This window comes from Saimiri boliviensis, chromosome X (genome assembly GCF_048565385.1).
Source record: "Saimiri boliviensis isolate mSaiBol1 chromosome X, mSaiBol1.pri, whole genome shotgun sequence".
In the NCBI taxonomy this organism is placed as follows: Eukaryota; Metazoa; Chordata; class Mammalia; order Primates; family Cebidae; genus Saimiri; species Saimiri boliviensis.
Window position 1 is genome coordinate 111,711,536 of NC_133470.1, and position 16,770 is coordinate 111,728,305.

Genomic DNA, 16,770 nt, shown 5'->3' on the forward strand with positions numbered 1-16,770 from the left:
CCACCTATCTACTAAGCCTACTACCCAGTAGTTACTTTTTCTCATCCTCTCCCTTCTCCCACCCTCCAGTAGACCCCAGTGTCTTTTGTTCCCTTCTTTGCGTCCATGAGTTATCATCACTTAGCCCCACTTAGAGAACATGCGGTATTTGGTTTTCTGTTCCTGCATTAGTTTGCTAAGGATGATAGCCTCCAGCTTCATCCACGTCCCCACAAAAGACAGGATGTCATTCTTTTTTATGGCTGTATGGTATTCCATGGTGTATAAGTACTGCATCTATTTTATCCAATCTGTCATTGATGGGCATTTAGGGTGATTTCATGTCTTTGCTATTGTGAATAGTGCTGCAATGAACATTTGTGTACATGTGTCTTTATGGTAGAATGGTTTATATTCCTACCCAAAGAATGGGATTTCTGGGTCAAATGGCAATTCTGTTTTTAGATCTTTGAGGAATTGACATACTGCTTTCCACAATGGCTGAACTAATTAATGCTCTCACCGACAGCGTTAAATTGTTCTCTTTTCTTGACAACCTCGCCAGCGTCTATTATTTTTTGACTTTTTAAAAATTTGCATTTCTCTAATTATCAGTGATATTGAACTTTTTTTATATGCTGTTGGCCATATATATGTTTTCTTTTTAAAAGTGTCTATTCATGCCCTTTGCCCACTTTTTAATAGGGTTGTTAATTTTTTTCTTATTAATTTGTTTAAGTTCCTTGTAGATGCTGGATATTAGACCTTTGTCAGATGTATAGTTTACAAATATTTTCTCCTATTCTGTAGGTTGTCTGTTTACTCTGTTGATAGTTCCTTTTGCTGTGCATAAGCTCTTAAATTTTATTAGATCCCATTTGTCAATTTTTGCCTTGGTTGTGATTGCTTTTGGTGTCTTCCTCATGAAATATTTGCCAGTTTCTGTGTCCCAAATGGTATTCCAGGGTTTTTATAGTTTTGGGTTTTACATTTAAGTCTTTAATCCATCTTGAGTTGATTTGCGTATATGGTGTAAGTAAGGGGTCTAGTTTCAGTCTCCTGTATATGGCTTGCCAGTTATTGCAGCACCATTTATTGAATAGGGAGCCCTTTCCCCATTGCTTGTTTTTGTCAGCTTTGTTGAAGATCAGATGGTTGTAGATGTGTGACCTTATTTCCAGGCTCTCTATTCTGTTCCATTTGTCTGTGTACTGTTTTTATACCAGTACCATGTTGTTTTGGTTACTGTAGCCCTGTAGTATTGTTTGAAGTTGAGTAATGCAATGCCTCCATCATTTTTCCTTTTTGCTTAGGATCACCTTAGCTATTCGGGCTTTTTGTTGGCTTCCATATGAATTTTAGAAGATTTTTTTTTCTAATTCTGTGAAGAATGTCATTGGTAGTTTGATAGAAATAGCATTGAATCTGTAAATTGCTTTGGGCAGTATGGCCATTTTTATGATATTGATGCTTCTTATCCATGAGCATGGAATGTTTTTGTTTGTTTGTGTTATCTCAGATTTATCTGAGCAGTGTTTTGTAATTCTCTTTGAGAGATTTTTGACCTCCCTGGTTAACTGTATTCTTAGGCGCTTTATTCTTCTTGTGGGAATTGTGAATGGGAGTGTGTTCCTGATTTGGCTCTTTACTTGGCTGTTGTTGGTGTATAGGAATGTTAGTGATTTTTGTATATTGATTTTGTATCCTGAAACTTTGCTGAAGTTATCAGCTGAAGGACCTTTGAGGCCAATCTGTGGGAATTTCTAGATATAGAACCATGTTATTTGCCAAGAAGACAGTTTGACTTCCTGCCTTCCTATTTGGATGTCCTTTATTTCTTTTTCTTGCTGTATTGAGCTGGCCAAGACATCCAATACTATGTTGAATAGGACCAATGACAGACGGCATCCTTGTTATGTGCCAGTTTTCAAGGAGAATGCTTCCAGCTTTTGCCCATTCACTATGATGTTGGCTGTGGGTTTGTCATAGATGCCTCTTATTATTTTGAGCTATATTCCTTCAATACCTAGTTTATTGAGAGTTTTTTTTTTAACATGAATTGGTATTGAATTTTATCAAAGCCTTTTATGCATCTATTGAGATAATCAAGTGGTTTTTTTCTTTAGTTCCATTTACGTGATGAATCATATTTATTGATTTGCCTAGGTTGAACCAACCTTACATCCTAGGGCTGAAGCATACTTGATCATAGTAGATTAGCTTTTTGAGTGATGCTGGATTAAGTTTGCATGTATTTAAGGATTTTTGCATCAATGTTCATCAGGGATATTGGCCTGAAGTTTTCTTTTCTGTTGTGTCTCTGCCAGGTTTTAGTATCAGGATGATGTTGGCCTCATAGAATGAGTTGGGGAGGAGTCCCTGCTTCTCAGTTTTCTGGAATAATTCCGGTGGGAATGGTACCAGCTCTTCTTTGTACATCTGCTAGAATTTGGCTGTGAATCCACCTGGTCCTGGGTTGTGTTTTGTTTTTTGTTTATTTTTGTTTTTGGTTGGTAGGCTATTTATTAGTGATTCTTCAGAGCTCATTATTGTCTGTTTGGGAAATCAATTTCTTCCTAGTTCAGCCTTGAAAGGATGTATGTGTCCACAAATTTATTAATCTCTTCTAGGTGTTCATAGTGTTTCTGATGGTTATTTACATTTCTGTGGAGTCAGTGGTAACATCCCCTTTGTTGTTTCTAGTTGTGTTTATTTGGATCTTCTCTGTTTTCTTCTTTGTTAATCTAGCTAGCAGCCTATCTATCTTACTAATTTTTCCAAAAAAAAACAACACCTGAATTGGTTGAACTTTTAAATGGTTTTTTGTTTTTTTGTTTTTTTGTATTTTCTAATTCTTTATGATCTTCCTTAGACACCAGCTGGATTTTGAAGGGGTTGTTTTTGGTTTTGTTTTTTGCTTCTTTTCTTAAATTGTGACACTTAGAAATTTACCCAGTCCTCTCATGAAGAGCTGACCAATACAGTATCTAGTAGTCATTTCTTGCTAGGGTTCACATAAATGCAGCTCAACTTCATTTTTTTAATAACAGGCTTACTGAGGTATAATTCATAGACCATAAAGTTCACTCACTTAAAGTGTACAATTCATTGGTTTTTAGTATTTTCACAAGGTTGTACAACTATCACCAATATCTAATTCCAGAATATTTTCATCATCACTCCACAAAGTAACCCTGAACACATTAGCAGTCACTCCCCACTCCGCCCTCCCCCGAGTCTTAGCATCCACTAATCTCCATTTTGTCTGTATGAATTTATCTATTCTTGATATTTGAAACACATGGAATCATACAATATATGATCTTTTGTGTCTGGCTTGTTTTACTTGGCATAATGTTTTCAAAAGATCCATTTTCTGACAATGGTAAAATATCTGAACCGTTGGTAGAACGAAATTGGAGAATCTACTACTCTGAGGATGGATAGTGAGCTCCATAAGAACATAATAGATGATAAATAGTTCAGGTGATAAATGAATGGAAACAGAAGGGATCAAATATGCAACCATTGAGCTGATACTTTAATATTTATGATTAATCTAAATAAACAAACAAACGTATATTTGTACTCCTGGAGATATTTTATAATCACTTAACTAATATGGGAAGAAATAGACTGAATTTTGCAGCAGCAACAGTGCTATACCTGACACTTTACAGATTTGCTTCAAATTCAGAAATACTAATATAGCTATTTGGTAGGCAGAATAATAGCCACCCACACAAAGATTTCCATCCTTGGAAGCTATGAATATGTTATGTTCCCTGCCAAAAGATAATTAAGGTTACAGATGAAATTAAGACTGTTAACTTCTGATTTGAGATTGGAGATTACCCTGGTCTATCTGGGTAGGCTCAATTTGTCATAAGGGTCCTTATAAGTAGAGAAGGGAGCAGAAGGGAAGGTCAGAGTTATGTAAGAATATAACTATGGAAGAAAGAAACAGAGAGATGCAACATTGCTGGTTTTTTTTTTTTTTTTTTGAGATGGAGTTTCGCTCGTTACCCAGGCTGGAGTGCAGTGGCGCGATCTCGGCTCACTGCAACCTCCGCCTCCTGGGTTCAGGCAATTCTCCTGCCTCAGCCTCCTGAGTAGCTGGGATTACAGGCACGCGCCACCATGCCCAGCTGATTTTTTGTATTTTTAGTAGAGACGGGGTTTCACCATATTGACCAGGATGGTCTCGATCTCTTGACCTCGTGATCCACCCGCCTCGGCCTCCCAAAGTGCTGGGATTACAGGCTTGAGCCACCGTGCCCGGCCCATTGCTGGTTTTGAAGATGAGGGAAGAGAGCCACAAACAAAGGAATGCAAACAGCTACTAGAAGCAGGAAAAGGCAAAGAAATGGATTTTCCCTTTGAGCCTCTGGAAAGGAATTCAGCCCCGCAGACACCTTGATTTTTGCTCAGTGAGACCCGTTTGAGAATTCTGACCTCCATAACTGTAAGATAAGAAATGTTTCTGTTTAAAGCCTTTAAGTTTTTGGTGATTTGTTACACCAGAGATTGGAAACTAATATAAGCCATGACCAGCATTCATACGGTCCAGTTATAGCAAGGATTTTGGTTAAAACAGTGACCAGAAAGGTCTCTTACTCTTTTTCCTCCCATGCCAGTTAAATACGAATCTCTGGCCCACTCACTTCCGGGTGTTGGAGAAAGAAGGGTTCAGGTTTAAACAAGCTGAATTTAAAGTGATGGTGAATATCTAAATTACTTTGAAATGTGGAACTCTTGTTTTCCACATAGCTCAGCTGTGGGGAATTGGTGTAATCTCTAAGGGCTAGAATATCACAAGAGCAGAATAGAGTGTTGAGGGACAGCGAAAATGAGAAAAGGCGTGCTTGACAGCCTAGGATATACCACTTTTTTTGTAAAGAAACAGACTTTGCAGCTGAGGGAATAATACCAGAGGGAATAAATTACAAATAGGGATTGTGTGAACTCCTTCCTTGGAGAAGTATCAGTGGTAACTGATAAGATTGATTAATCCAAGTACAATATTGATCAAGTGGAAGAAGAGTAAAATCACCCCCAGGGTTCCAGTACAAAAGCCACAATCACTAGTTCATTCGGCTTAAAGATTTTGTTGTCTGATACACAGACAAGCCTCCCCTGCTAAAAACTCCATGTGAGCGTTTGAAATAATTTGGCCTTAGTGCTTTATTCTCTGACTCTAAATAAAGTACGATGTCTGGAAATCATTGTATTTTATTTAGTTTCTTTCCCAACTCTGCTGCTTGCAAAACAATGTAAAAAAATCATTACTGTTAAGTTCATAGGGCTGTTAAAATTCTAGAGATGGCTTATTTAATTTGACAAACTGGCTTGTTCAGGGGCTCTGATCTGCATCCATTATGCGAATTTTGTCAAAATAATTCCCGATGTCCGCCTGTGTCTGCATACATTATCAATATGTAATAATGCATTCTGCCTCATCTTTATTTTAATTAAATTAAATTGCAGCAGTTTGGAGTCCTGGAAGTTCAGGAAATCAGCCATCCGCTGTTAGTAGCTCTGCTATAAACAATTCTATTTTTCTTCAAGGTTAGTGGCAACAACAATTGCATAATTATTTAGTACAGTAGTTTGGCAACAAAGAGTGATGTTTCTGGGAGAACTAGACTTCCTAAAGGTTCACGACACATAGGAGTCTGTCTAAATTGTGTTAGAGAGAAACAAGGGAACATTAATAGTAATAGGTGCTAAGCTATGGTTGCTTTGTGCACACAAAACATTCCTGAGAACGATGCTTTAGTGTTCATAAATTTCCCTTCAGTAAAACCTAAGCAGGTTGGGCAGCCACAAAAATAGCATCCACTGAATATTTTAATAATAAATGGGTAGTGCTTTATAATTTGCAAAGTACTTTCACATACATTATCTCATTTTAATGCTTATAACATTCCTGCCTGGTAGGCATGGCAGAATTAGTATGATCTTCATGTTGCAGAGGGGAAAACTGAGGGTCAGAAAGAAAAAGTGGCTGGCCTAGAGTCCTGTACGGGGATTCAAACTCGTGTCTCCCAGTCCTGAGTTCTGTATGCCTTTCACTGCTGCCTCTCCTCACTAAAGTGACCAGCCCACCTTACTGAGTACCCAATTCAACGCCCCAGTGGTTTTCTGTCAGAGAAGCTAGCAGAGATAATAATCTTTCATCATTTCTCTCCACTCATGAATTCATAATCATTAAATGAGAGCAGGGCCGTTTTATCCATTCAACTTTATAGGCACAGTGCCAAGGAGATGAGTTTTCAAGGACCTACAAAATATTTGCTACCTAAAAAACAAGTTGACTGTCACTAGAAGATGAAAAGGAAATCTGAAAATCAACATTAATAAATGTTTAAATAAGTGTCAGAAAAATGGAGCATCATGTCAGCTTGTGAACTACAACTCAATTTTTGTGCTTACTTATGAAATATGTCTAATGTGGGATATGAGTTGTATACATTTTAATATGTTTTATATAAGATAGGACCACCAAAAGTAAGAGTTCCTACCAAGGTTTTCAAATGGCCTTCACTAATACTTTCATAAGCAAGTGGTCTTGTGCCCATTTCAAACTGCTGGTCACGCCCATTAGTAGATTGTGAAATCTATTTGGTGAGTCAACCAGCATTTTTGTTTTGAAAAATTGAATAGAATGTGATAGAATATAATAGAACCAAAATGAACAGAACAGAATAAAATAGAACATATCAGAATGTGATGCTACAAAGAGAGTCTTGGAAAACTTTGTTTCGTGTGTGTGTGTGTGTGTGTGTGTGTGTGTGTGTGTGTATCTCCCTATGTGGATGCTGGGCCACAATTAACAAATCAGGTTTTTCATCATGACTTTCAGATATGAAAGTTTGAAAGCCATCGGTAAGATGATAAGCCCAGAAACACAAAAAATTAAATGATTTATCAAGCCATGTTACTTACTTTCCAGATCAGCATTTGTAACTGTTCTTGCCTTCTGGTCCCCTCTACCAACCCATATCAGAAGGGACTATGGAGGTATCCCTTCAACATTGGGTTACCACATAATTTATCATTCAAACCAGTTGCTTTTGAGGGTAAAAGGAGATACTGTTAATAATTATGTCAAGAAAACAGCATAACCAAGCACCGTCTTGGGCCATTTGGGTTACACGGCTCTTCTACTTCAGGGCTATCCCCAGCTTCCAGTCCTTATCTCTTAAATTCTGAACAAATAAAAAGTTATTTACTTAGCACTACTGAATTGTGGTTCTTTCTCCTTAATCGCTGTTATCTAGCATAGTAGATGAAAGCATTTGTCTATGAGTTTCTGGATTTGAGCTCTGGCTCTGCCATTTACTAGCCATGTGACCTTGGACTTAACAACTTCATTTCTTTGAGTCTCTATGATATAATCTATCAAACTGGAGTAAATATAGTTTCCTCATGAGTTTTTGAGTCTTCAAATTAGGTCATATGCACAAAAACATATATAACTGTTTTGTATTATACAAACATAATGCATATTATTTTGTGGTAATTATTAGGGTGACCATTGGTCAAAATTCCAGAAAATAGGTAATCCTTCAAGGTATGACTTCTCTCCCATGAAAAATTATCCTGCCCTGTATAATACTCACCATATCTCCAGTGCTTCTCAGGTCACCTGCCTGGCACATCGAGCAGCTTAGTGAAGGTTTGCTGCGTCATTAAATAACAGCACCTCACTTTCCATTGCAATATTGAAACCCTTTTAATCAATCACATTGTTTCAAATGATAGCCAGTCCATTTTCAAGGTGAGTCTATTTCCAAAACCTCTCCCTTCCCCAAAAATATGCGTAAATACTGCTAAGGGATAGTAATCTTATAAGTTTTTACTGGGTAGGGACAGGGAGGGTTGTTGTTCTTCACTTGTTTTTGATTGCACTGGAGAGAAACTAACTCTCTAGCCACCCTGACCTTTAAATCTCTCAAAGCTACCCAGTCTCAAGGCCTTACACACATGCCACTCTCTCTGCCTAGAATGCCTTTCCCTATAAAGGTAAACCCCTTCTTGATAAAGAGGCTTTTCCTTGCCTCCCCAGTCCAACATAAAATTTTCTGGTTACACTCTCTCATAATGGTCAGCATTTTCTCATCATAACATTTATTACAATGTGTGTGTGTGTGTTTGTGTTATTTGTTTTACTTTTATGTTTGTTGTTCTCACTAGAATATAACCTCCACTGGGCGCAGGGATGCTGTCTTGTTCAACCTCATATTCCCAGTGCCCCACAAACTGCCTGTCAACAAGAGGTACCCATGAAATATTGCGTATTTGTTGAATGACTGAACAAAGAAATGAATAAGGACAGAGGCTCAGGGTGACCCCTTAGCCTTGCCTATGTAATGGTGGGTCTGCGCAGAGAGAGGAGGACAGTGCCCAGGTACACAGAGGCACTCACAAATGTTATACATGAGCCAGTATATCACTCTGCCTTTGGGGGCTTATAGGTTATCCATGTTGGCTTTTATGCAGGTAGGCTTGGACAAAGCAGCCAGAAAAAGAAATCTCGTAATATTAGGTTTTAGTGTACAGAACCTCGTGGCAAAACTGTTGCATAGCTGTCTGACTTCTGGATTCTTTTAATTTCCTACCTTTCTCTTCATTCAACTACCTCACTCTTATACTATCATGTTTAACCCTTATCTTTGTAAATAGGTAGGGTAAAGGTCTTAAGTAAGGGATTGCCAAATCAAATCCAGAGATTCGTTGAAAGGATAATACATCATGTCCAGGTAAAGTTTATTTTAGGGCAAGAAAGATGGTTCAACATTGGGAAATCCATTGCTATAATTCACTGTCTTAACAGATTAAAGGGGAAACCATGTGAATATGTCTGTAAGTGCAAAAAAGACACTTGATGAAAATTCAACACCTGATTCTGACACTCTTAGTAAGCTAGGAATAATAAACAAAGCATTTCAGGCCACTGGGCAGTGTGTCAAATTGAGGAGCCTCTGGTCTCATCTTATCCTACAATAAATCACTAGAGAATAGGGAAAGATAGAAGACTCTCAGAGAGCGGGTACTTGTTTTAAATAGATAGCATTTTAGCTGCATAGTCTTGGTCTGTTGTTGCCATGGCCCTCATTTGGTTCTTCAGGTCTTTTGTCTTTGTTGTTGCTTTTGTTTTTGCATTAATCTTGTATTTTAAAAGAATGGAAAATATTTATTGTTATATTTAATAATCCCTTTTGGAGAAGAAGGTTTTCATCTTGTTTGGTATCTTATAAATGTCATGAAATTATTTTTAGATGTTCCCTGAGTTCATGAAGGTAACATGTAAATTTCTCACATTGACTATCAGACTACCTTTAATTATATATTGCCTTCATAAATGCAACCATTATAAATTCTGAAACCTTAGCCTGAAGCTGTTGAAAGTCATCTGCTTAATCTTGTCATATTTCACACATCAGCTTCATTGCATGGTACCTTTACCTTGGCTACTTAATGTCAGTCTCCTATCCTAGCCCTTATAAATGAATGTCACAGTAACTAAACTAGGTAAGAGGGACACCGCGACCCTCAGCCTCTTGCCATCCCCATGTCATATAAATGCTGCTGCTCTGATAAGTAGAATGAACATTCAGTTATTTTTCCAATGTCAAATGGCTTTGGAGGAGCATGCTACAGTCTTTTACCTAGTCTTCTTTACAAGCCAATGTAATATTTGCAAGATGACTAACAGTGAAGTCAGAGGTGCAATCCTGTGACCAGAGGATAGAAGCCTCTGCGAAAGTAACAAGACCATCTCGACAATCAGAGACTCTTGGTTAAGGAGCATTCCATTAATATCTCTGTGTGGAGGTGAAGGAGAGAATACAAAAGGGCAGAAATCCAGATGGAATTAGGAAAGGCACAAGGGAGGTGATCACATGGCTCAGAGGAAGTATTATTCCGTAATAATCACTCACTGTCAACTGCCTTCCCAATATATGTGCACCAGCACGAACCCATTATGCTAGCCCCTGGGAAGCATAGTCCAGGACCCCTTATCCACTTATCCCTGCTCACTGCCAGTCTAGTCTACTTTCTACAGCTTCTCTGAGATGTTGATGACTTTTTTCCCTTTCTATTATACTCGTCTTCCTAGTCCCCACTCCAGAGTGCCAGAGACTGAATCTGTGCCCTGTACCATGCTATGCTGATGATCAGACATGATAAGCAACAGGCCGCCTGGGACATGGTAGTGGTCCACTGTGCTTATTTAGCTGAGGTTTAGCTGTCATACTGTCAGGCAAAGTATGGTGTCAGGATAGCATTTTCAGTGCCAGCTCCAATATAACCATTTTTCCTATATTTAATTATAGGGGAAAAATCGGCATTTAGTGCATTATAGTCTGCTTCCATGAGAGAAAGTCTAGCGTTAGTTGCTACTGTATTTGCTAGTTCTTGTGAGTTTGGAGAGAAGCAACTCCATGGGGTGAAACATTTGCCTTCTCATAAGCTGATTGCAAGTTCCAGGATTATGTTAAAGTTGGCTGCTGTCAGAAAGAAACTTTACCTTGTTACCCTGAGCAAGGAGCCACATATGAAATACCCCAACACACAGCTATTCTCATTAAATCAGCTGGAAATTTTGGACAAGTCTTAAATATAAATTATAACTTCATTAGCTCATAGAGCTTTCTTGGGAGGAAGTAAATCTAATAAAAATTAGAGGGAACTTACTAAGTGGTTGCTTGTTGCTATTTGCTGTGACTGGGGAAAAAAAGTAATATAATTGTGGGGTTTGCAGCCAATGCACTTTTTTGTTGTGGACTGGAGAGCAATTCACAGAGCAGATAGGAGGAGGTGAAGAGTACGTATGTCTCATTACCACTGCATTGAGAACTCCTTAATTGATGCTTTATGTAAGCATTTCCTGCTTCAGAGTTGGGAGGATCTTTAACTGTTACTGAGAGAGAAAAAGTAGGCTCCAATCCACCATCACAGGTCACCAGGGCACACTACTTATTTGCAAAACTGCGCAATCACCTTCCGGAGAAGGGATTCTAGGAGAGCTCACCAGACTTACAATGTACAGAAGGCAGATCCAGTAATTGCCAGGAGTACTGTGGGGAAGGAGATGATGGCTTTAAGGGAACTTGTAATTATTGTCATTGTGATTATTTATTAAAAGACTTTTAAATGTTGGCAGCAGAAGCAGAAACTGTGTTATCCTACACACCAACATGGCCCTCAGTGTGCTTGCTAACCACCTGATTTTTTCAGCATAAGATTCTATTTGGCTTTTGGATTTGATCCTAAACCAGAAGTTATTAAATGTAATCTAGAAAGAATACAATTTAGAGTGTTAGTGCTAAAGAAGGATTAAAAGGATTGTCTACTATAGTGGTCTTTGAGCTGAGATCTTTATTTGGACTTCAGAAAGTCAGTGAACTCCCAAGGGTTATATACAAAATTGTGTATGCATATGCATTTTTCTGGGAAGAATGTCCATAACTTTCGTTAGATTCACAACAATGTGCTCCCTGAACCAAAAGAGCCTAAGAACCACCAATTCTAGTCACTCCCTCCCCACTATGCTACCAGTAAAAAGCACAACTCCGGAGATGGAGAATAACTTGATTGAGCCTACACAGCTGGTTAATGATAGATCTGAGAGTTAAGTCTTTTCTGACTCTTGGTCCAAAACCAACTCTTTGCACTTTGCCAGAATTGTTTTAGCAAGTAGAGGGGCTGTATGAGATATCAGGGAGACTGTAGACAGTATTGAATAGTACCGTAAGTGTAACTTGAACTAGATTACCTTTGAGATCCCTTTCCCCCTGAGAGTCTATTTCCACCCACCTTAATAGAGAACAACATTGGCAGAGGTGATTAGTTCCCCTCCATACCAGTACATTGGCCTCCATTGCTAATAATGCTTGGTTAAGGATAATATTAAAATGAGTTTGCATTTCATTAGTCTTACCAGCCGATGGATGATAGAAGGGCATCCCCACCAGGAATGGCTACATAATTTGCAGGGCCTAGTGAAATGAAAATGAAAATACAGAACCTCTTGTTTAAAAAGTATTACAAATTTCAAGACAGTTACTGAAGAGCATTAAACCAAGTGTGGGGCCCTCCTAAGCATGGGTCATACCCATGAAGATGGCCCTGATCCCTCTTTTAAGTTTTGGTAGAGGGGAGGACAAAGAGAAGGCAGCCTGCAATTTAAAATTGGCCACAAATTATCCACAAAGTCAGAGAGTTGGGTTTTTGTGATTACAGGGACTTTTTGGCCTGCCTGTGAATGTGCTCACACACACATGCACATGCACACACAAATCAGTTTGACTAAAATTACCCTAGTTTCCCTTCACCTAATGCCAAAAACCAAAACTAGTTGGCTTTATTTTTTCATTTTTGGGCTTATGGTTCTGGCGTTGCTTAAGCACCCATTTTCATTTCCAGTTTTCATAACCAAATGATAAAGGAAGGACTAAGCTCTTCAGGGGCATCTCAAGAGTCAGGTAGAGGCAGATACTCAAAAGCAATGGTAGACCACAGACCAACCGGGGCTATTTTAAGCTGCCAGAAAGGGGAAAAGCAGCTTCAGGATACGCAGTATAATGAGCCAGTGTTCTCAGGCTTAGAAAGTTGTGAGGATAGAATGCAATGTAAATTTAAGAATCAGAAATCTGGGATTCCAACAGGTAAGCAGGTTTACCAAGAGGGGAAATGACTAGGACTTGCTATACTTGAGCTATACATAGTTCACTAGAGCAAAGACACTCAAGCTACCACTTGCTGCATTTCCCATTTCAGTGGCATACCAGGGTTCCAAGTTTAATGCACAACATCTGTGCTGCATAGGAGTCGAAGCCAAATGTTGGGTGATGTCCCATTGGTTAGTTATATGCAGAAACGAAAACATATTGTACACGAAGTGGAATTTACATTTGCAGCACTCGAAGCAAACTTAGTCTTCTCAGTAAACCAAAAGCCAGTTAGCACAGGAAAACATAAATTGGGAAAATCAATTTTTATTAGATTCATATGTAGTTGGTTGCTGCATAAGTGGCCTAGGACTCCAAAGGCAGCTTCCTGAGTGCATTTTTCACTATAGTAGTAAAAAAAAAAAAAAAAAAAAGGCAGTCATACCTGCACTTCTCCCACAAAGGTAGACAGAAATTATACTACCACAGCTTAATGCTGCATAAAGCGTCTCTCTTCAGTTTTATAGCACAGCGCCAACCTGAAAGCCCAAAATAAAGCTTAATGTCCATAAATATATGGTACCAACCTAATAAGAGCATTTATTTACTCAATCCTTCATATATTTATCCACTTTGAGTGACCAATGCTGTGCTAGGTGCAATGTTGTACCATGCTAGGTGAAAGAAATTTGCAGTCAAATTTCAACTCTTATCAGAATTCAGTAGCCAATGTATTATCCACAGAATTGTCAACTAGTATAAACATGAAGCAAATAGTTTACAGTTTTCTAATGTGCTGTTAACTCTTTGTTTGCAGTATCTGTGGGATATGAATATGAAACGTGCCCTGACGTTATTCTCTGGGAGCAAAGGACAGTCGTTTTACAAGGTTTTGAGATGGATGCTTCTAACCTAGGAGGCTGGTCTTTGAATAAGCATCACATTTTGAATCCTCAAAGTGGTAAGTAGCTTTTTAAATTTTTATTAATACTACTTCGCTAATGCTGTATAATACATATTCATTGCAGAAAATTCGGAAAGTACAATATAAAAATTACTTGTAAGAACACTAGTTAGAGATGTCCACATTAGTACATTTCCTTTCAAACATAATAATTCTATTTTTAAAGAATTACTGTTAGTGTGGTGAGAATCAGAACACTCTCATCTTCAATCTATCCCTTCTCTGGACCACTCTCCCTGCTGTCCTCCTCGTTTGCAATTTAAAAGTTAAATTAATCAGGAGAAGGGCGGAGAGGAGGCCCCTCCGAGCTTATGCTTTTCCCAGACAAACTGAGTTTGCTACCCTGGTTATAACTCATTCATCCAAGTTCCTCTACCTCCTGGTTCATCTTAGTGGGAAAGCAATCATTGGTGTTTGCAAACAGCTTTCCTTTGAACATCTACTGTGGAATCATCTCCCTTTTCATCTAAAGAGACAGATTCTCAACAAGTACAGTAGGACATGTACATTGGGTTATTTTTCCAGAATTGGGGATCAGAATGTACTGAGGACCCTACACGCTTCCATCCAGCCATCCTTGTATCCATCTAACTTTGTGGAACAGGTGGCTAAGGCCAGACAATCTTACAAGGCCATGAACTGACCAAAGCTAAGAGATCCATTTTATAATCACATCCATGATATCACTTCATTTGTACCACAGTCAAATCAGCTATGTCAACCAGCCCCATAAGCTAGGAAATTTTGAATGGCAGAGCTAACCAGATTTGCTTTAATCATAGAAAGAGACCACCTAGTATAGTCCCAATGTGGGACCCTGAAGGTGAATGAGTCTATTGCTGTATGCCCCCATTATACCTCTGTCCCCTCCTTCAAGAAAGAGTCGGAATTCCATATCAAACTGGTTTTTTTTTAAGAGCAAAGATTCAGGCTGAGATATAAAATGTCAACTTTTTTTCTGTTGTCAAAAGGAGAGCCACAGTTTTAAAAGTACAAAAACGAAAGGGCAGATGCCACTTATTAAATTATTAGGTTTTTTGTTTTGATTTGAAAGAGTATGACATTTTAAGCAGCCGTTTCTTTTCCACTCACTTTTATTGGCTTGTATGGATTGTCTCTTTCAAATGCCTGTCATTGACATTAAACACAAAGTGGGAAATGACCTCAATCGAGCCAGCCCCCAGCTGTGTGCTCCCAGTCCTGTATCCTCTTACCATTTGCTTCACACAGACTTGAAACGTTCAGAGCAGAAGGGAGTCATTCAGAAAGTTGGCTTTGGTGGGGGGGGCCCTGATTTCCACAAATGTGTTTTGTCCACCCCTAATTCACCAGTAATTAGTTTTTAGGTAATAGGCATCAAATTATTTCTGAGACTTTTTAACAGTTTTATTGAAGTGTAATTTATACATCATAAAATTTACCCGTTATAAGTGTGCACTTCAGGGATTTTTCGTAAATTTGTAGTTGTGCAACCATCACCACAACCCAGTTTTAGAATATTTTTATCACCCCCAAAAGATCTCTTATGCTCATTCACGGCCCCACTAAATCTGCTTTGTGTTTCTACCTTTCCGAGAAATTTATTCCAAGAAAGAAGCCTTCCTTTGGGTAGTTTTTTAAAAAGGAACATTTGTTCATTTTATCATCTCATTTGTAGACGTGAATTTCCAACCAAGAACTCATCACACTTGCTAGGAAACAGATCTGAAGCCAGCTCTGCTGCTGCCTTTCAGCCTGACCTTGGACACAAAAACCTCTCTTGGGACATTTTCGAAGTCTAAATCCCACCCACAAAGGCAGTTTTAGAAACAGGAATGATAAGTGTGACGGAGCAGCTTTGGGAAGACCAATTTAGAAAGCAATGCTCTTTCCCCCTCGGGTCAGACAGTCTTTTCTGACTGATTAAGGCGAGAGCAGCGTCTCTCCAAATACCCCCACTTCACTTGTCTCTGGAAAAAACAAAACTCTTTAGGCATCCTGCTTTTTTGATCAGAGACAGATAGCAGATTAAAAACCAGAATCTATCTTCCCCCAGTTTCCTCTCACTGGTTAAAAAGACACCTGTAATTAGATTGGATGTCTGCTGCCACTCTATGCTTCAGTTTTTCTTTGGCTCAAAAATCATTATGCAGCGGGTAGTTTCCAGCAGGCAGTGTTTTCAGACCATTTGTCATTTCCATTGCTGCAATTATATTTACCTGACAATTAACCATTGGTTGTGGAGGATTGTTTCCCAGTATTAGGTGTGATATACAAAGAAGGTTCTGATTTTCACTGAGATAAAAACACCAGAAACTTGTGGTTTTCATTATTATTCCTTTTAAGTACATCTTCTTAGTGATTATACAGAGGGTATATTCATTCAGTTTAAGAAAACTCGGTTCTTTAAAATTATAGGAAAGGTGTGCATACCTGTTACAGAACTAAGCTATTTATTTGGTATATCTTTTATCAAACATATTCCCTAGTGTTTCCTGCCAGTCACTTGTTTAAAATTATTGAAAAGAACAATCTAGCTCACTAATTGGATATTGTCATCTGTCTCAAAATGGGTAAAGAATTTCTTTTAACTTATCCTCCAAAATAGGCTAGTAGTTTGCCGACAAATGGTTTTACTGGGAGGAAAAGTAAATATCCATTGATCACACTGGCGTATCTCCCAGTTTGTGTTTATATCCTCTCAGTCAAGTACTAAGAGAAATATGTGTTGTGTCTCTTTGTTGTTCATAAATCTGAAAAATGGTTTCTTCCTTGAAATCAGCATAAAGCACCACCCACTGGCTTTCAAGGAGATTTTTTATTTCAGACATATTTATAAGCATCAAAAGAAGTTCTGAACATAGTAGCAAGAGGGTATGACTAGTATGTTTAAAAGCGTGCTTACCTTATTACACAATGGACTTGCCTTTTGGCAAAGAAAAGGAAAACTTTGAGGAGAAAATGTGCAGTAGGCCCCATTCGGTGGGGTTTCATTGTTAACTGTAAACAAGATACCCAATCCTTAGCAGGAAGTTGGCCTTCACATAAATAATGTGTGTTGTCTAGAATCATTTGATTCCCTTTTCAAAACGAGCATGTGTGGCAGAATAAGCTGGAAAGGAGGCAGCAGTAATTGATCAAGATTTCTAGGAACCTAAACAAAATATT

The 16,770-nt window shown here is 38.5% G+C and overlaps 1 protein-coding gene across 3 annotated transcripts in view; it reads left to right on the plus strand.

Moving 5' to 3' along the window:
- TENM1 (teneurin transmembrane protein 1) overlaps positions 1-16,770 on the plus strand; it is an 832,265-nt gene that overhangs the window by 680,969 nt on the left and 134,526 nt on the right. For all 3 annotated transcript variants that reach the window (XM_074391610.1, XM_074391609.1, XM_074391611.1), the window contains exon 22: positions 13,477-13,620. In XM_074391610.1, coding sequence (XP_074247711.1) covers positions 13,477-13,620 — 144 coding nt within the window. The remainder of the gene's footprint in view (positions 1-13,476; positions 13,621-16,770) is intronic.